General features: G+C 40.7%; 1 protein-coding gene across 3 annotated transcripts in view; it reads right to left on the bottom strand.

Moving 5' to 3' along the window:
- The window catches only part of TSPAN2 (tetraspanin 2), a 39,023-nt gene continuing 26,031 nt past the window's right edge, over window positions 8,260–21,251 (bottom strand). The window contains exons 3-8 of one of the 3 annotated variants that reach the window (XM_001927979.5): window positions 19,703–19,800; window positions 18,151–18,225; window positions 16,527–16,625; window positions 15,312–15,383; window positions 12,080–12,163; window positions 8,260–9,569 (exon numbers count right to left, since the gene is read on the bottom strand). In XM_001927979.5, the coding sequence (XP_001928014.2) occupies window positions 9,504–9,569; window positions 12,080–12,163; window positions 15,312–15,383; window positions 16,527–16,625; window positions 18,151–18,225; window positions 19,703–19,800 (494 nt within the window). In that variant the 3' untranslated portion in view covers window positions 8,260–9,503. Of the gene's footprint in view, window positions 12,164–15,311; window positions 15,384–16,526; window positions 16,626–18,150; window positions 18,226–19,702; window positions 19,801–21,251 lie in introns of all 3 variants that reach the window. The other 2 variants (XM_021089999.1, XM_005663555.3) reach the window with 2 other exon arrangements.

Genomic DNA, 21,251 nt, shown 5'->3' with positions numbered 1-21,251 from the left:
AAACAATTTTAAAATTTGTATGTAATTACAAAAGAACTCAAATAACCAAAACGATCTTGAGAAAGAAGAACAAAACTAGAGCATCATGCTCCCTGATTTCAAACTATATTATAAAACTTTGGGAATCAAAATAGTATGGTAACGGCATAAAAAAGATACTAAAATCAATGAAACAGAATAGAGAGCCAAGAAATAAACCACGCATATATGGTCAATTAATATACAACAAAGGAACCAAGACTATATAATGGGGAAAGGACAGCATCTTCAATAAATAATGTTGAGAAAACTGGACATCTGCAAGCAAAAGAATGGAACTGGACTACTTTCTCACACAATAGAAAAAAATCAGCTCAAAATGGATTAAATAATTAAATGTAAAACCCAAAACCATAAGACTCCTAGAAGAAAATGTAGGCAGTATGCTCTTTGACATTGGTTTTAGAAATATTTCTTCAGACGATGGGGAAAAAAAAGCAAAAATAAAAATAAGATAAAATAAACAAAAGCAAAAATAAATACGTCAAACTTAAAAGTTTCTGCACAGCAAAACTATTAATAAAACAAAAAGGCCACTTAAATGGGAGAAGATATTTTGCAAATGATATATCCAATAAGGGGTTAGTATCCCGAATATATAAAGACTCATATAACTCAACATCCAAAAAAAAAAAAATGGGCAGAGGACCTGAATAGACATTTTTCCAAAGAATTCATGCAGATGGCCAACAAGTACATGAAAAGATGCACAATATCACTAATCTTCGGGGAAATGCAAATAAAAACTACAATAAGATATCACCTTATACCTGTTAGAATGGGTATTATCAAAAACACAACAAATAACAAGGAGAAGAGGGAACCCATATGATCTATTGGTGGGGTTATCGATTGGTGGATCCATATGGAAAACTGTGTGGAGAATCCTTTAAAAATTTTAAAGTAGGAGTCCCTGCTGTGGCGTAATGGGATCAGCAGCATCCTTGGAGCACTGGTGTGTAGGTTTAATCCCCAGCCTGGGACAGTGAGTTAGGGATCCAGCCTTGCCATGGCTATGGCTTAGATCTGATCCCTGCCCTGGAAACTCCATATGTTGTGGGGTGGCCAAGCAATTAAAAATTTTTTTTTGAAAATAGAGCTACCATATGATCAAGCAATTCTATTTTTGGATATTTATCTGAAGAAAATGAAAACATTAATTAAAAAAGATATATGCACCCCTATGTTCATTGCTGTGTTATTTATAATTGCCAAGATATGGAAAAAAGTGTCCACTGATGAATGAATGGCTAAAGACGTGGTAGATATATATACAATGGACTACTATTGATCAGCAAAAAAGAAGGAAATCTTGTCATTTCTGATAGCATGGATGGACCCTGTCTATGTAATGTACAAAGTGCAAAAGTCAGATAAAGACAATTTCCATTTGATTTCACTTATTTGTGGAAAAAACCACAACAGCAAACAAGCTCATAGATACAGATAACAGATAGGCAGTTGGCAGAGGTGGAGAGTTAGAGGTGGGCAAAGTAGATGAAGGGAGTCAAAAGGAACAAACTTCCCATTATAAAATAAATAAGGCACGGGAATGTAGTGTACAGAATGGCAATTGTAGTTAATAATACTATGTCGCATAGTTGAATGTTGCTAAGAGAATAATTTTAAAAGGTCTTATCATAAGAAAAAATATTCTGTAACTATGTATGGTGATGGTTATTAACTAGACTCATGGTGGTGATTATTTTCCAATATATACAAATATTGAATCGTTATTTTCTACACCCGAAACTAATGTAATGTATGTCAATTACACCTCAATTAAAAAATGTTTTTAATATAAAATATTACCCCTCCCCCCTTTGTTGAGCAGCAAGTCTGAATTTAAGTGCAATAAAAATTGCTCTACTATCTTTTAACACAACTCTGTCTCACTTTCTCTACTTCTGTTACCCTCCTTTCACTTGCCAACTTTGTCTGCCTAGCATCTGTGTCCCTTCTTTTGGTAGTTGCACCTTGATTTTCCTTTGGGGGCTTGCTGCCCCCTCCCCATTTCCAATTCAAATGGTTTGAGAGGAGCTAATGGACATAGGCATGCTACTTAGATTTGGCCAGGCCTGACAGATTAATGAATGGGCATGTGACCTAATCTCTTTCGGTAGGAGTCAGTCTCAGGGCTTTAATTGTGAATGTTGGACAAAGAGGAGTGCTTGGCCTGTGGGAGTTCCCAAGCTGCTAGAATGGGAGCCTAGAGCCACTGCAAGTCGTCTTCAGCATCTCCTAGAAACAGCCAGCCCAAGAATACAGCCAACTCAGAGGAGAACTAAAGAGTGAGGGCAGGGAGACCTATTGATGTCATTTGAACCTAATCTGAATCCGGCTTCAACCCTTAAAGAAATTATAACTTTCATGTTCTGCTTAAGCTGGAGTTGGGTTTTGAGACTTTTTCAACTGAAAAGTACTGACTGATTCAGCTTCTTTCCCACTGGTTTCAAAAAGTTTTCCTGGTTCCAGCCTTCATTTCCTCTAGGACCTTGCTTTTTCCTCTTCTATCTTCTCTTGCTTCCTGTTTATGGATTCCTTTTCTTCCATATGAAGTATCCTCAAATTGCTTCTCATCCTTAAAAAAAAAAAAAAAAAAAAAAAAAAAGCAAAACCAAACAACTATCTCTTGACTCTGTGAAACCTTAGTTGCACCCCTCTCTCCTTGAATCCTTATTCAGATTCTTTGTGAAATAGCCCTGACTTAGTATCTTTGGGCTGCCATAACAAAATAACAGACGAGGTAGCTTATAAATGGCAAAAACCTATTTCTTATTGCTCTGGAGGCTGGAAAGTTCAAGGTCATGGTGCCAGCATGGTCATATTCTGGTGAGAGCACTTTTCCTGTTTCACAGCTGACTTCTTCTCACTGTGTCCTTACTTGGTGGATGGGGCAAGGGATCTCTGTAGGGTCGCTTTTATAAGAACATCAGTCTCATTCATGAGGGCTTCACCGTCATGACCTAGGCACCTCCCAAAGGCCCCATCTCCAAACTTCATCACATTGGGAATTAGGAGGATTTCAACACAGAATTTTAGGGATAAACAATCAGACCAGTGCAAGCCCATTACACTAGCCATTTACTTCCTCACTCTTTCTCTTCTTAACTCGCTATGATTTGGGTTTCACTCACCTTTCCTAGAAACTATTTTCAATAAGGTAAACAATGACTTGCTAATAGTCCAATATTTAGGACACTTTTTAGTCCTAAACTTCTCTGACCTCTCTGCTTTCTTGGAGGGACCAGTGGAGGTTACATGCCTGGAGTCACAAAATAATACATCCGTGGCATTTAAAACCAGTCTTAATAAGGCTGTAGTCAACATTTTCTCCTTTCATGCCTTTTCGTTATACCCTTTTCCTCTAAGATGGCTCAAAATCTATTCTGTAGTGTATAGCAGGCAACAGAAATATGGTTCTAGACTAAACTTTCTTCTGGGAATGTAATTTTGCTTGGTGCTATAGGGGAGAAGATTGTAAACTTTGTGAAAAAAGGGCTAGTGTTGTGATAGTCTTATGTGTCCTATTGTTCTGTGGACACTGAAAAATGTAGAGCATATGAGAAACTTGAATTTGTATTAATTCAACCTTGGTTGTCCTAAGGAATTACACTCATTTCAGTAAAGACAGTTTAGATGGCAGCTACTGAAGGAATGCAGGTAGTTAAGAGACACTCCAATCTGAAATTAAGAAATGAATGGGGAGTAAAGAATTGTTTGGGGTTTTTAATTTACAACAGTAGAGGATTATAATCTTTTAAACTTTAGTTTCTCATGGAGGTCTTAAACATGAGAGATGGCTTACAAATCTGGGCACTACTAATTTATATTGCAGATTTCTAAACTATAGTTCTAGTCCAGACTTCTTTCCTGGGGTTCAGGGTCATTTATCTAGTGCCTGCTTGTATTTTCTCTTGAATGTCCTACAGTCGTCTCCAACTTACATCATTGCTACAATCTGCTTTTCCTCCTGTTCTCCACCATCCTCCAGCTGCCAAGAAACCTGGGCATGATTCTAGTTTCCTCATTCCCTCATTTCTCTTGTATCTGCCTACTTCTTGGCAGAACTTGAATTTCATTAGTTAGAAATCCTCATGACTCTGCCCTTTGCCTTCCAATTGTTGTTTATACCTAAGTAAGTGATCAGTCAAAAGGCTTAAATTTGATTTTATAAAAATTAATTTGACTAAAACCAATCAAATTAATTTGATTTTGTTAAAAATCTCCCCAATGACTTGTGTAAACATAAGACTTCTTAGTACAGTTTAACAGGGTCCTTTGCCTCTTCAGTTCTTGAATGTCCTCTTTGAATGTTTCCACGCTTTTCTGTTTCGGGGCCTTCCTGCATGTTTTTCCCCAGGTATCTATGGTTTTTCTCTACCTCTATTACTTTTTACAGCTCATTTGTATGGGTTCTTCAGGACTCAATTTAGTGACCTCAAAATTCAGGAAACCTCTCTCAAAATTCATTCTCCCCAGGGTTGAGTGGGTCCACTCGGGGTTAATGAATATCATAGCACTTACCTCATGGTAGTTATATTTGCTTCATTTTTTCACTCTAAGCTTCTTAGGAGGATAGAGATTTGTCTTGTTTATTTTAGCATATCAGCATTCTTATAAAGAATTTTTTCAAATGTACGAAATATTAGCGCCAAAACAAAGTAAAAAACAATTGTAATATTAGACTGGGTTGCATCTTACAAGGCAGAGCAGGCCCAGAGAAAAACATAGGAACTCTAGCTATGGCTATTGAGATTGTCTTTAAATTAAAACAAGAATTGGGGAGTTCCCGTTGTGGCGCAGTGGTTAACGAATCCGACTAGGAACCATGAGGTTCCTTGCTCAGTGGGTTAACGATCCGGCGTTGCCGTGAGCTGCAGTGTAGGTCACAGACGCGGCTCGGATCCTGCGTTGCTGTGGCTCTGGCGTAGGCCAGGGGCTACAGCTCCAATTCGACCCCTAGCCTGGGAACCTCCATATGCCGTGGGAGCGGCCCAAAGAAATAGCAAAAAAAAAAAAAAAAAAGAATTGGGAAATATATCAAAAACTACTAATTCAACAAGTGAATGTGTTCAAATAAGTATCTGGTATCATATGGGATTATCTTTAGTTACAACTACTCATGTTTGATTTATAGTTAATGAAACTTGTCAACATGATAATTATAAAAATAGTTATAATAATATTCATTAGTTGCCAGGTATGCTAGGCACTTTGTTGGTTATTTCTTTAAATTTCTTCTATTTACTATAAGTAAAGCCATTATAAATTATACAGGACAAAAACAATACAAATGCCAAAGCTCTGAAAGTGTTTCTGGCAAATTGCTAAAAACTTTGTGAAATCAGCAGAGATTTTGCTTTGCAACATTTAGGACATTTTACTTCTATTTTTTGTGTTCCATATTCTCAGGAGATAACCATCTGAATAGTGGATTCCTGAAATGTGTTTCGTTGTCATTGTTAAAATGAGAATACGAACAAATGATTAAAACAACATTTTGCATCTTTTTACCACTCAAAAACACCTACATACAATACCTCACAGGTACGTTTTATAGAAAAAATTCATGTCAAAAGAAAATAGAAACCTTTTTGTGCCTCTTAAAATATATGTTAATACAAGTTTGATTTTGATGAGTTCAAACTAAAAGATATAGTTAAGTGACTAGTTTCAAGGATCCATGAGTGCTCCCTCCTAGCAGTGGGGAAAATGAGGTTGCTGAAATCGAGGGGCTGGTGATTTCAAGGGAATGGTGATCCAGGAAAGCTGGGGTGCATCTTCTGAAAACTCAGTGGCTGTCCTTGGGACCATGGAAACCATGTTTTACCCATGACACAAAGGGTGTATCTTCCTTTTACTATTTGGTAAACTTATATCAGAAGGGAAAATATGTTATCTCCCCTGGAACCTCATTCTCACCAGGCCAAACCTATTGGTGCTGCTCCCAGGGGAAAGGAGAGCACCTTTTGTTGATGACTGCATGGGAGTTTCACAGGCCTCTGTATCAGTGTGCAATTTTACAGGTTGCACCAAAGATAACAAAGGAGCTACTCTGGGGAAGGGAGGTGTAATTTGGGTGAAACAATAGTACGGAATATAACCATATGCAATAACTTTGTAAGAGTGTTACTTCTTCTTCTTCTTCTTCTTCTTCTTCTTTTTGGTCTTTTTAGGGCTGCACCCACTGCACATGGAGGTTCCCAGGCTAGGCGTCAAATGGGAGCTGTAGCTGCTGGCCTAGGTTGAAGCCACAGCAATGTGGGATCTGAGCCCCATCTGCGACCTACACCATAGTTCATGGCAACACTGGATCCTTAACCCACTGAGCAAGGCCAGGTATTGAACCTGTGTCCTCACGGATGCTAGTCAGATTCATTTCCGCTGAGCCGCGACAGCAACTCCCAAGAGTGTTACTTCTAAGTCCAGTTCCCAGTAGTAACGCTATGAAAAGGTTATTACTCTTTCCTTTTTTTACCACGTTGTTTGAGTTAATTGGTAGTCAGACATTTAGATAAACTATGTGAAGGGGTGTATAAAGCTATAATAGGATTTTAGGATAAACAAAACAAGCAATTCTAATATATAGAAATTTTAATTCAAAATAAAATATTTCATTAAGAAGTTTTAATTCATTTAATTTAATTAAATGTATGCCTTAGCACCATACATTTAAGAAAATGTTTGGGTCTGATCTCAAATGAGCTCAGGTAAATAGACATGACCAAAAATGTATATGTGTGTATATATTTGTACACATATGTGTATGTGTGTATGTGTATATATACACATATATTCAAAAGATATATATTCAAGATAATACATATATATTGTCAAGATTAAATATATTCAAGATTTTATATATATATGTAAAATTACACACACACACACACTCTCACTCAGAGGTGAAATTCTCTAATTTTACTCATGGCACATATTTTGAATTATTCCCAAAAGGCATACTTTAATTCTATATGAACAGATTGCTACTCTTCTATTTTTAACTACTGAAGTTTCTTTAAAGTTAATTCAGATATAGAATGAAACTCGCTTTTATTGAATCCGAGATGATTTCGAGCTGGAAGAAACCTAAGTATGCCCTGATGCCTGTTTCCTCTCTTTAGGCAGATAGATGAACTAAAGCCACCAAGAGAGATGGAGTGTTTGTTCTTTGCTTAAAATGTTCTATTTCTCAACTGCTAGGGTAGCAACATCTATTTCAAGAAGTGATTTTCTTAAAAATAATCTTTGTTAGCTACGGACACAGTAAAGTAGCCATGCATGATTAAATTTTTAGCTTGCTTCCAATACGACTTTTTTTTTTTTTTCCTAGAAAAGCCTCCTCCAAAGTTCATAGCAGTAGCCAATATGGCAGGAGAAACATGGTTCTCTATGGGAGTGAGATTATTTCAGATGGTTAATTCTTAGCAAAATGTTTGTAGGGGTTCCCGTCATGGCGCAGTGGTTAACGAATCCGACTAGGAACCATGAGGTTGAGGGTTAGATCCTTGGCCTTGCTCAGTGGGTTAAGGATCCGGCGTTGCCGTGACCTGTGGTGTAGGTTGCAGACGTGGCTCGGATCCCGTGTTGCTGTGGCTCTGGCGTAGGCCAGCGGCTACAGCTCCGATTTGACCCCTAGCCTGGGAACCTCCATATGCCACAGGAGCGGCCCAAGAAATGGCAAAAAGCCAAAAAAAAAAAAAAGTTTTGTAGCATTTTCTTGAGAGTGTACACTTTCCTTTAGTGCAAAGCTAAAGATTTGTATTCTCCTATGAATATAAACTTACTTGGTTTTCCAAAGTCCTCCATGCTTTTGCTTTTGCTCTTGTGCGGCCTTTTAAAAAATGTAATTTTCAGGAGTTCCTGTCGTGGCTCAGTGGTTAATGAATCTGACTAACATCCATGAGGAGGCCAGTTTGATCCCCGACCTTGGTCAGTGGGTTAGGGATCTGGCGTTGCAGTGAGCTGTGGTCACAGACTTGGCTCAGATCCTACGTTGCTGTGGCTGTGGTGTGGGCTGGCAGTTGCAGCTCCGATTCGACCCCTAGCCTGGGAACCTCCACATGCCACGGATGTGACTCTAAAAAGGAAAAAAAAAAAATGTAATTTTCAAAAACTCCATGATTTACTAAATGTACCATGTTGTTAAAAATGGGCAGATATGTCAATTTAGATTGCAAATTGGGATTGCATACCTAAAACAAAGCATCAACACCATAAAGAACATGAACATTTTATTTTTATAGAGAACTTGCACAGAAAGAATATATTTCCGTTGTGTCTAAGTATTTTTGTCTCCTTGCTTGATTCTGTTGTATGCACAAAATCTCCTGGCAGAGGATGTTTTTCTTTATTTTGGTTTGGCCAAGAATGCTTATGATATAGTATATTTTAAATGGTGAAAATTGTAGTTCTTAATCTATAAAGAAGACTTCTCTAGGTGAATAAATAAGAAAAATACAAAAATTAGTAAAATATGTAAACTCAAGTTATGAGGTATTTCAAATATACAGTGCCAGTAAAAATTCTCTTTCCCACAATTTGCAACTGCCAGATCTCTTGCTTTAGTCTTTCTATGCTTACATCTGGAAAAACACCAGAAAAGTTTGAGATAAAAGCCCTTTTGTGGATATGATTGTTGCAGTAGTTCAGAAGAGCAGAGTCAGAAAAGGAAAGTAATAAAGCAATATTTAAAAGTCTTTATATAAAGAACAAAAATATTTCCTTAAAAAGTTGTTAAAAGTTCTTTTTGTTTTTTAGTCCTAAAAACACTCAGTTTTATAGGGCACATGATTGTCTCTGTGACACTCTTTCCAGAGTGAGGTTTTTGTTTTTAAATACTAGGAAAGTATGACTTATTCAAATTAGATTTTCCATGCTATATTTAGTTTTATAGATGTGCGTAGGTCTAAATTCTTGGGAGAGTATGTATATAAAAAATCCCAGGAAACCCTTGCACCTAATCCAAACATAATCACTTTTAACACTGCACCATGATCTTTCGATTTTTGTAGCTTGTTGCTTCTGTTAACTAGAAATCCCTGTATTCTCTGTATCTAACTTCCTATGGCCAGAATCTGAGAAACTGATGCACTATCATTTTTTTCTAAATAGCCAAGTTTTAAAAGTTTATCAAAGGTTTTTGATCTTTTTCTGAGAGTTAAATAAGTTGTTCCTCTCACATAATAAGAATCAGAAATTCCCAGCAAATAGAGTTCATTATTTATAATGCATATACCAGAAACACACAGCTCACACATGAATATGCTCTCAGTTAACATACACAGGCATTCACTCAAGGGCTATGCCAGTAATTAGCCAAACATACATACATGTGCAAATGTACAATTGACAGCAAATTATTTTAGATCCTAATGTCCTTTGATTATTAAAAATGAGTCAGGAGACAGCTCCTGTGACATTTGTATGCTCTAAATTGCAATTTTCATGTAGAAGTAGCTTCATATCACATCTTGTGAATTTCGTATTGCACAGCAGAGGACCATGCTGAATATCATGCCAAAGATCTGAAACAGAAGGAATCACCTCTTAATGACATTCAAATGATGAAAATTGATTGTAAACTGCTTGGATGTCTAACTCAATTTAACAAGTGATTATAAACAATAATTACTGGTAATAAATGGTACTTTTATATGTTAATACATTCCTATTTTATTATTGTTAAAATATAATAAGGCTCTGCTTTAAGAAAAGGGCTCTAGTTCTAGCTTATGGAGTAGTTCTTAGTAGTTATAGAAGACCAATATACTACTACTACTAATGGAATTTTATATTTCAGGTTCATCCAAGATCTCATTTATATTTTTACTTTGGAAAATGTGTTCATAACCACTAGTTTAAATACACTTGTGGTCTAAATAGTTTTCTATTGTTGGAAAAGCCTTGAATATTTGCCACAGTGACCACAAATGAAAAAATGGGCGTCTCTTTATTCCTGGTTTATTTTTAAGTGCAAATGATGCTTCATTATTTAACTCAATAGTCCTACCAAACCATGAACTGAGGTGTTTGAACTATGGGTGTTACTGATACCTTCTAACTATTAAATACCTCTTTGAGAAGCCAAATACTTGGCAAAACCAATAGCTACTTAAATGGTTTGAATAGAAGGATGTCAAAAGATCCTTCTTGTCCCCAGTCATTTTCCCTCCAATTTTGCAGAGCCTTTGGCATGATATCTGTAGATGCAATGTTTATAAATTACTATCAATGTTGATTCAAAGAAATCAGTACCATAACTTTCTGGTTCTCTTCTCAATCCCATCCTGCATCACACTAGGATCTATAAATGCTGAATTTAAAAAGGCATGTATTATCAGTTATTTCAGAAGGGAAAGGGTAGACTGAGGGAATAGCCACAAGTAAGACTCCACGCTTCTGGCTGACAGAACTCAGTACCAGTGTGTGACAGGGGTGACACCTAATGGGCATTTTGTGAACTGATTACACTGTGCAACTCTTCCTTATGCAGAAAACTATGGGTGCTGATTCAAGATGGCCAACAGAGGGCATTTCCCCTTTCCCATGGTTGTAAGGCTAGATGCAACGCCTGCTTTATCCTGGTTGTACTCTAAAGGGATCACTTCAGAAAGAAACTTTTCAGGCTCACCCTGCCACTGTCATGAATCAGGAGTGTCCACTTCTAGAATGCTCATTCCTTGAGACTATAGATGTTGGGAGGGTCTATTTGTTACCTCTGTTATGGAACACTTTTTCAAATCTTCTACCTCAGAACTGTCCTTGGGAAGCAACAGACTGGCCATCAGGCTAGTCCCAGAGCAGGTGCCAAGGGCCTGAGAGAAGCACCTGGATTGGGGGCCCTCGGCATAGTATTTTCAGCCACTGCCCCACCCCTCTGTGCTCTAAATACAGAAAGGAGAATTTTGCGTCCCCTGAGAGCTGCCAATTCATTGATTTCCTCACAATTCTCGTTTCCTCTGCCTTAGCTTAGGCCATGAATTAATCTACATAGGAGGGCTAGAGAGAATAAGTACTATTTAGCATTAGCTATTATCACTCGTCCCCTGGACAATGAAAATCACCTCTTTACTGGCTCAAATCTTAATCTTATCCAATCTTTCTTCCCTCCAACTTTATTTCCACACTGCACTACAGGTCGTTCCAAACCTGAGTGGCTACTCTCTACCTTAAGGCTAAAGCCCATCCTATCAAAAGAGCACACTAAGACCTCAATTACGTGGACCACACAGCCCTCTCCAGTGACATCTCTTGCTATTCCTACCATAGCCTTCTTGCATGCCCTTCTTTTGTACCTTAGAAGTACCAAGCCACCTGCAGGTATGCGGATGCAATATGCTTCACACCCCCACAAATGCTATTCCTTCTACCTGGGTTCTGGGTTTGGGAACACTCAGGTTATATAGAGAGCTAGCATTTACTGAGTGCTATGTTCTAGACACTTCATATGAATTAATTCCTAATAATCCTTTACATGTGTTATCCCACTTAATCTTCACAGCAATCTTAGGAGATTGGTACATTAAAATCCCCATTTTGCAGATGAAGGAATTGAGGCACAGAGAAATTAAGAAACTTTCCCATGATCTCAGGCTTGTGGAGCAAGGAGTTGAATTCAGACAGTGTGATGGCAGAGCTTGCACTATTAATCACTATACTATGTGGCTTTTGCAAATCATGGGTGAGGAGATTAACCTGATATGTTATTTTAAATTTCTAACAAAGGGAGAGGCCCAGAGTTAAAAATCGCTTGTCTTGCTTAAGTTTGGTGGCCTTAAAACAGGAAGTTATTGCAGTGATCAACTTAAAGTCATAAGTGGTTTAAAATTGAAATTTGAAATTTGTATCATAATTTAGAGAACTAAACATTGATGTATCTCATTAGTTTTGTTCTTAGATGTCCTACCAACAAACATCTTTGACTTTTATGAGAAATTGCTCCTAAGATACTGCCATATCACATTTGAAGAGAAATAGGATGCAAAGATTCAGGCTTCACAGAGGGCAAAGAAGGTACATTCTGGGACTTTCTCACCGTGAGACCTGCAATTCCAATACCGACAATTCCGACGAGCTGGAGCTTAACACTGATTATGGTCTCAATTTCATCAATGCAGTTCTGTTTTGGAAAAGAAAAAAAAGAAGAAAAACCAAAGGTATGTGTGAGTCACTGCCTGGACCCAATCCTTTCCTCCTCTACAGAGCATCCTGTGACAGATAACCCTGTCAGCTTCTGTTCACATTTAAACCATTCCTCCTTGATATCATTCTGATAACTTTAAAGCAAAAATTCAGTCTGGGAGAAAATTATAATCCTCTACTTTTGGTGGAATTTTCCTATTTAGGCCAATGGCTGCTTAAAAGCCCTGAAACTTGGCTGGAGGAAGCTATTCTAGGACCTGAGGCACTTAAAAATTGGGGGAAATTGACGGGACCTTTTCTTACTTTCAGCAAGTAAAAAATAAGGAAAATTCCCCCAAGTAATAGCTTCTTGCTTTTGGATGGTCGCTTATGGTTTAAAAGACTTGCTACACACTTGGTCTGATTTACTATGCAAGATACGCACCACCTAGTAAGAAGCTATAAAGTCTGTACATGTTCAAACTTAACCAAAAAAAACCAGGTGTCAGGAGTTAGAGGACTGTTCTCTTCTATGGTGGCTGGGTTGAGTGGCCGTATTCTTTCATCTGTGCCCCGTGGAGACCTGTGCAGGGCAGGTCCAAAGAACCTCCATGGGAAAACTGGATGGGGCAGAAAAGATCACTTGTAATTGTAATTAATTTCTCCTGCTTCTGTTTGGTCCTCTTAAGTTCAGAGGTAGTCTCTCAACCCAATTTTGCCCTTTGGCTACCCAGGTCTTCTTACTTGACAGTGGTTAGCTCTCTCTTTCTTTCTCTCTTTTAATGGCCATGCTGTGGCATATGGAATTTCCTGGGTCAGGGATTGAATCTGAGCCACAACTGTGACCTGTGCTACAACTGTGGCCTCACTGGATCCTTAACCCACTGTGCCGGGCCGGGGATGGAACCCGCGCCTCTGCAACGACCCAAGCTGCTGCAGTTGGATTCTTAACCCACTGTGCCACAGCGAAACTCTTGGTTAGCGCTCTCTAATATTCACATAAGCTGTATGAAACACTTACCACTATCCTCACATCTATAATACTTCATTCACTCAACAAACATTTCTTGAGCATCTACCTTGCATCAGTTACTGGAATGGTGTGGTGGATATGGAGATAGTAAGACATGGTTTTTTCCGTCCTTGAGGAGCTCAGAATTTAAAGAAGGACACCGACTCACAAAAATAATTACAATACATTCTGGTAAAAGTTGGAGAACCACGGCTCTAGATAGTGGCTCCTTTGTTCGAGTCACCCTGTAGAAATTCTTCCAGTCTCTGTCTCCTGCACCTAAAAACGTACACACCCTATCCATCCAGGACCAGGCGCAGTGAATATACAAAGTGAGCAAGGCACACCGCTCCTTACTTCCTTTTCTCTCATCAAAGCCAAAGACGTGCCCTTCTCTTCTGAAAACTAACCCCTTTACTGGCTCTGGATCTCATTCTCTCATCTCTCCAAGAAACCTGTGCTGTCACTTATCTCCTTTCCTTCCTACACATTCAGCTTCTCTTTCTCCATTGACGTTTCCTCTCATCACCTAACACCATGCTCACATTCTTCAGTCTAAACAAACACAAATCCCCTCCATTACTGTCCTCTAGCTCTGCCCATGTCCCCTCCTTTCTTTCACAGCCAGTTTCCTTCCGTGAAAAACAAACTCAGCAGTAAGATGAGGAAATATGAGAACATGAGGGACCATCATATAGACGCTTCTAGATTCCACATTGTTCCCCACATTGTTTTTGTGCTTTCCTAACCGCTGAATGGAGACTGCATAGCAAACATCATTATGGATCTTCTAAGCACCAGATCCAACACATTGTTTCCAGCCTTGATTTCCTTGTCCTCTTCTCAGCATTTGACTTTACTGATAAATCATCTCCTCCTTCACTTCCCAGGAGCACTGTCTCTGGACTCTCCCTGACTCTGACTCTTCCCTCAGTCTTGTTCTGGCTGCTTGTTCTCACCTTACTCCTTAAATGAGAGTATTGCAGCCCACCTTTCCTTATTCTACATGCTCCCCCTAGGCGTTCCCATCCACTCCTGCGCTTCAGCCACCACTAATATGCTGGGATACCTACACCGTGTCTTCAGCTCAGAGTACCTGTAGGTCCCTCAGGCACCTAAGGTGCAAAAACTAACTGAAACTGAAGCTGTCGTCTGCTCCTTTCTTTGTATTCATGTCTTTACCTTCCCACTCTGCCCAGGGGAAGTCTGAGGTCATAGCTACCTCTCTTTCACACCCCACTCACACTCAATCAGTCACCAAGCCTGTAGATTCTACCTCTGGACATCTCTGAATCTGTTGCTTCCGTACTCTGTTTGTGACTTGCTCTAGTTCCTCATCCTCTCTTACCAGGGTGACCCCAAGTACCACCTAAGTGGCCTCTCTTCATTAGTCTTCAGCCTTCAGTTCTACCCATCACACCCAGCAGCCCAAGTGCTCTTTCCACTATGCAAAACTGATTATGTTACCCCTCTGCTAAAAGCAAGGGCTTCCCCAGACTTCCAGGTGTAAAATTATGCCTTGCCTGCCTCTCCAGAAATCCTCCTCACTCTTCCCTCTACGCTTCCTCTGCTGCTGCAGTCCTGGAGTTTCACACTATCATGCTTCTGTTCCTCATGCTTTGGGGGCCCAGAACGACCTTCCTTTGTCAAAATCAGCTCAAGGATCTCATCCTGTGCCAAGCTTCTCTGACTCCCCTGTGTCTCCATTGTACTCTGTGCAGACTTCAGGCACAGTACCAGCTCCCTTGACTAGTCCGCGAGGCCACTGAGGTAAGGACCATGTATCTTTCAGAACCTGGCATAGTGCCTGCCATATAGCACTAATATAGGAAGCATTTATCTGTGTCATGACACCCATGGAAGGGTGGGGGCAGCATTCTTAAGGTACATGCCCCTGGCCCTGGTGAGCCTAATTAATGCCACTGCATTTGCATCATTACTGGCAAATCAGCACACTGTTATTCTGTAGGGTACCAGAAGACTGGGACACAGCATTGTTTTGCTTATTTTACATATAGAATAAAGCTGAGGCACAAAAGCCACTGGAAGAAGCCCCCTAGAATCACAACCCCCACCCCAAGGGCAAGAACTGTTTTATACACAGTCACGATAGAAACCTGGTAGAGAAGCTTACCTTGTGTCCTAGGAGTTCCTTTGGGCAGGTGGGTTGGACCTGTTCAGAGCTTTCTTTTCCACAGCACTGAAACTAGAGAGGCAGAAAAGAGTTTTTAGGACAAGGAGGGAGAAGCAGCAAAGCAGCTCTGAGGCCCATCATTGCTGCACCGCAAATAGCTATTCTGAAGAGAGTGTGAAGAGTCACAGAGTCATGCTGGCAAAACAAGAAAACGACTTCACCAAAGTTGTCCAGGTTTTATGATAGGAAGTGACTAAAGGCAACCCAAATGAGGCAAGAAGCTAGCTGTCAGTGTCTGTGTTAACTGCTGTTTTTCAAACAGGAGTTGGGTCTTCAGATTCTTTCAGCCCTACTGAGTAGCTAAAGTATGAGCTTCAGGAAAGGCTCATTAACTGGGGACAATCTGGGACAGACAGGAGAAGTAGCCACAGAAAACCCCAGCAGCTAAAAGACCGGCCATCCAACAGGTGTCCTGCCTTAGGGCTGCCCTTCAAAGACAAAGGAACCTGTGTGCTGCTTGACGTCCCTGGGGTATCTGAGGTAGAACAGGATAAATAAATGGTTGGCACTTTCCAGGGCAGATCTGTGACAGACAAGAACTGGACTACCTGGAAACACCTGGCCAGAAGTTCATAGCTACTTTTCCATGTCACAGTGGTTGAGAAATCAGGATGATTCTGGTCTGGCCCCTCTGCCCTGGAAGCCTTCCTTGATGAACTGTGTGTGAGCTGAGAGCACTGCACTGACAGCCCATTCCCACAGGGAATCCCAGGAAAAAAGGAGTGTGCCTGTCTTTTAGGAATGATGGGGCTGAGTGAGGATGGGAGGCAAGGAACTTGCTCCCAGTCACAAAGCTGTTCAGTGGCAGAGCTGCAGCTCTGACTTAAAGGTCATGGTTGTTTCTGTCCCATCACAAGACCACCCTTGAGAGAACCTGATATTTATTTTGGGGCAGCTCCTCTGGTGTCCTGGTTTGTGCTCTTTTGTCACTTTGGGTGATGTTTTGACTTCTCCTTGTTGACTCTATGTCAGGCCTCTTTCTCTTCTAGGTTCTACATATAAAGCAAAGTGTGGCTCTCACGAGGCCTGAAACACATTGCTGCTTCCTGACTTCACTCAATGTATCCTTATTTTTAATCCAGGTGATTAGGGGGAAACTGGCTCATGCATAATATTTAGAAGATGTGATTTTAAGGAAGAAGTAAAGTTACTTACCGCTGAGTGGAAGGTAATGAGAGTCCCATTTCCCTTCTCCCTGTCTCTAAGGTAATCATTATAAGCCTCTTCATACATGGTCTGAACATGTCGTATAGCCTGAAAAAAATACCGGAAAAATGAAGGGATATGAGTGGGAAATTTCAAGTGTTCTCCTGACAATCAAGAAAAATCCCCTCTTTCCCACCCTTTAAAAATACAGCCTTTTCATATGTTTATCTATATTTTAAGATAATTCTGCATATATGGAACAAATTAAAGATTCTGGAGTTTCTGAGATACTTCTGAAGATGGAAGGATAGACTAATCAAGAATAATTTTCAGAGTTCCCATTGTGGCACAGCAGAAGTGAATTTGACTAGGAACCATGAGGTTGAGGGTTCAATCCCTGGCCTCGCTCGGTGAGTTAAGGATCTGGTGTTGCCATGAACTGTGGTGTAGGTTGCAGATGTGGCTCGGATCCTGCATTGCTGTGGCTGTGGTATAGGCTGGAAGCTGTAGCTCTGATTTGACCCCTAGCCTGGGAACCTCCATATGCCACAGGTGTGGCCCTAAAAAGCGGGGTGGGGGGGGGGAGAGCTTAATTTTCATAGACTAGCAAGATTTCTTTGAGTTGAGGTTCTCAAACGTGGATGGATGTCAGCAACACTGAACCCCAGACTCCTGGGCCTCACCCAGGTGATCCCGATGCACAGCCAGGGTGGGAACCTGTGCATTCTTGGGACTCCACTGGCTACACGTACTCAAGTCTTTTCATGATATGGTTTAAAAGGTGCTCATGACCAATGAAAACTGTTTCAGCATTCAAATATAGAAAACACAGAGTGTCTGACCCCAAGTTCATGGGACTTCAAGAAGTCATAAGATCCAACTCCTCTAACCTACAAATATAACCAGTTACTTCAGAAATATTCCTGGGGAGGTGATATTTACTTATTCCAAATGGTTACCACTTTTAATATCTAAAGTAAACACAATATTGGTGGCACATAGATTTTTGTGAAATATAGTAAACTTAAGATTCTATTCTTCTTCCTTTTCCATTTCACTCCTCTCTTTCCTACTGCATGTTTAAAACTAGAAAGGCCCTTTCCTCTGTGGGTTCTCCGGATAACCCATTCTGTACACCTATAATTTGAGCACAAATCTTAACAAATTGGCTTCCCCAGCACCCAGGGGACAGGCTTTAGTCTTTAAAGATGACCTGGCCTCTATGCAGGCCAAACCTTAAGGACAAGGACAGGCTAGCAAGGGATGAGAAGGCGTGTTCTTCCCCAATCCTCGGGTCTGTGATCTAACCTCTACCACATTCCAAATGGGATTATCTTCAATTAGAGATCCTTTTTTTTTTTTTAAACAAAAAGCCCCCTCTCAGACCCCATTATAAATCTAAAAAAAGCTATGCAACTTTCTCCCCAGAAATATGTGTGCACATATATGCATGCACATACATAAGCACATATGCTCAAATCTGAACCACACTTTTGGGTTAAAAAGTTCTGTGTAAATGATAATTGTGGAGGTTAACTAGCTTTAGAATATCACTGTGTGTATCAATATTCTCAAAGCCTTTGCCATAAAGAGAATACTTTAATGTCATTAAAAAACAATTATATTTACTTACTACACCCTTGCCTATAAAAGCAAATACTCCAGTGGTTACTTCAGCAGCAAATATCACTAGTAGGCAGGTGAAAAACTGTAGAGGAGAGAAAATATTCACTTCATTAATTTGGTACCTTTTTGATTAATTTCTTTGACTCTAGTTCTATTTGAAAAACACTGTGCAAGGTTATTAGTTTGAACAGGTCTGTCAGGAAGCATTTGGCCTCCTAGTCTCCTTGTAGTTCATTCACTCATTCACTCATTAATGCACTCAGCAATTGTTTATTAAGCATTTGCTCCTTGCCAGGTATTGTCCTTGGTGCTGGGACAGTGGTGAAGATAAGATCTCAATGCCTCTGTTCTTATTAAATGAGGAAGCAATAAAAAAGTGAGTCTGATAATTTCAGAGAGTGATATAGAAATCCCACCACCTTGAACAGTGCCTGGCACCCATACGTTCAATGAATATTTGATGAACAGAGAGGTTCTATAAAGATATAAAATAAGACCAGGAGATAGAGAGTGACTGACGGGGCTGGGTCTGGGGAGAAGGTGACCCGAGACTACGTGTGTGGAAGGCCTCTCTGAGGATGTGGGAGAAGTGGTGACAGGTGTTCCTCTGGACATATTTCTGTCCTGATGTCATGGGTCTGCTCTGATTAAACTAAGTTCAGCGATAAATAAGATGTGAGATGTTCAGCAACAGGGAAAGAGGAAGAATGGAGAACTGAGGAAGTGAGCTAGAAACCTTACATGGCAAGAGATCAGAAGAAGCAGCCACAGTTCAAACCTCAAAGATTGCAATGAGTAAGGCGAGGCCACCTAACAAAACTGCTGTTTCTGACTCCTCATGGAGAAATGCAAGAATTTTCTTCTTGCTCCTCTTCCTTAGGTCACACTGGCACTAGATGTATAGCAGTTAACTGAAATTACTGCATAAAAAAAAATTATTTGTTTATTTAGGGCCACACCCTCAGCATATGGAAGTTCCCAGGCTAGGGGTCAAAATGAAGCTGCAGCTGCCATCCTACATCACAGCCATAGCAATGCAGGATCCGAGCTGGGTCTGTGACCTACACCGCAGCTCACGGCAACACCGGATCCCCAACCCACTGGGTGAGGCCAGGGATCAAACCTGCATCCTCATGGATACTTGTTGGGTTCATTACCTTTAAGCCACAATGGGAACTCCCTGCATTTAAAAAAATGAAACAAAACAAAAAACAGAGGTTGCTTGTTAAATAAACCGCAAGAGGGATGTGTGCTTGCTTAAGTTATTGATCTCAAACAACAATACTTTTCTTGTAGATAACAGCACTTCCCTGGCTACAGGAATCCTGGTGCTGCTTCACTCACTGTGAAATAATTAGTAGGCACTTTTTCTTCCAAACATCTTCACACTAATGACCCAGATGGACAAGGATAATATCATTCTTATGCAAGAGATGGAGAAAGTGAGATTGAGGGAGAGGGAGTAAGTGCCAAAGCCTCAGTGGATATGAGGAGCTGGCACTGGAAGCCAGACGTCCAGCTCCCTTCAGGCCAAGTCCTCGCCCCTTTGCCCCACTTACAGATCCGAGAACACACTGTGACTCCCGTGTGGCTCCGCAGCACCCGAAGAAGCCCACAGCCATCATCAGGACCCCTGCTCCAACCAGTACGTAGAGCCCTGTAGGGAAGAGGCCAGAGGAGACACTGACCACTCAAGATCGGCCCTCCCTGAGCCCCCACCACCAATGCTTCAGGCATCCTGCCTGGCAGAGCCTTCAGTTGCTAATTCTGAAAAGGTAACCCTTGTGGAATGCCTCTTTCTGAGGGCTTCATATACCTGACTTAACCTGCAGGAGGATCCTGAGAGGTAGGGGCTACTATTATCCCCAGGCAACAAAGAAAGCCCATGGTTATAGGGGTGAAGGAATTCGCTCAGGGTCACAAGACTAGCAAGGATTGGACACCACATCTGTACCATAGCTCATGCTCTTAATCATCTCCAAGTGCCTCCTACATGCCAGGCACATTACCTTCCAGAGCTCCACCACCCTTGTCAAGTGGCTATTGGTCCCATTCACATGAAATTGATGAAGTTGAGTCCAGGGACAGTGAGGAGCCAGTGCCAGAGCTGAGATACAAACTCATGCTTCCCAGGAGCCCGTGGCTTCTGGATTTAGTGGCAGCCTCCTTCTCATGAGAGGCCCTGAGGACAAAGAATCTAGGAGGGAAGGGGACTGTTGATCTTCCCAGGCACAGTTGGGGAAGCAGGGAGCAGGTGGTGTGGAAGAAGAGGGCTTTTAATCAAGGAGGAGGGTGGAGGAGGACACAGTGGTAAGGCAATAAGATTTTGTGTGAAGGATAAACTTTAGAGGGTAATACCATGTACAGTGGATACAAGCAAGGCTGTAAGTGTTATATGAAAATTGCCAGTGGAGTTCCTGTTGTGGTTCAGAGGTAATGAGCCCACCTAGTATCCATAATGATGTGGGTTCCATCCCTGGCCCTGCTCAGTGGGCTAAGGCTCTGGCATTGCCATGATAGCAATGGTGTAGCACAGATCTGGCGTTGCTGTGGCTGTGGTATAGGCTGGCAGCTACAGCTCCAACTGGACCCCTAGCCTGGGAACTTCCATATGCCACAGGTGTGGTCAAAAAAAAAAAGGGAAATCGCCAGTGAGTGAGGGTAGGTGATAAGGTCATATACACCAAATAATGTTATTATTAATGTAATATCAGCTATATTTATTAAGGGCTTATTTTTCCAGGCACTGTTCTAAGCACCTGGCACTGATATATTAATCTTCATGAAGCAGGTACCATTATTATCTCCATTTTTTTAAATAGAAGAACTAGGCCCCCAAAGGTTAAGTGATTTGCCCAAGATCGTGGAGCTGGGATAAAATACCCATCTGTCTTTAAAGCCAGATCATCACCATTACTCCATCCCGCCTCTCCAGCAATAAGTGGCCTTAATTTCAGTGTAGTTTCACCTAGTTCTGAAGTCAAGCCACAGGAACAGCTGTTCTCACAGAGAAAGAAAAGGGCATAAATGTTCTGAGAGAAATAAAGGCAAGCCGTTTTTTATTTCCTTTTCTGATCCTGAGATAAGTTAGAACACAACATGGGACCT

This window comes from Sus scrofa, chromosome 4 (genome assembly GCF_000003025.6).
Source record: "Sus scrofa isolate TJ Tabasco breed Duroc chromosome 4, Sscrofa11.1, whole genome shotgun sequence".
Lineage (NCBI taxonomy): Eukaryota > Metazoa > Chordata > Mammalia > Artiodactyla > Suidae > Sus > Sus scrofa.
This window is presented reverse-complemented; position numbering and strand designations above follow the sequence as displayed.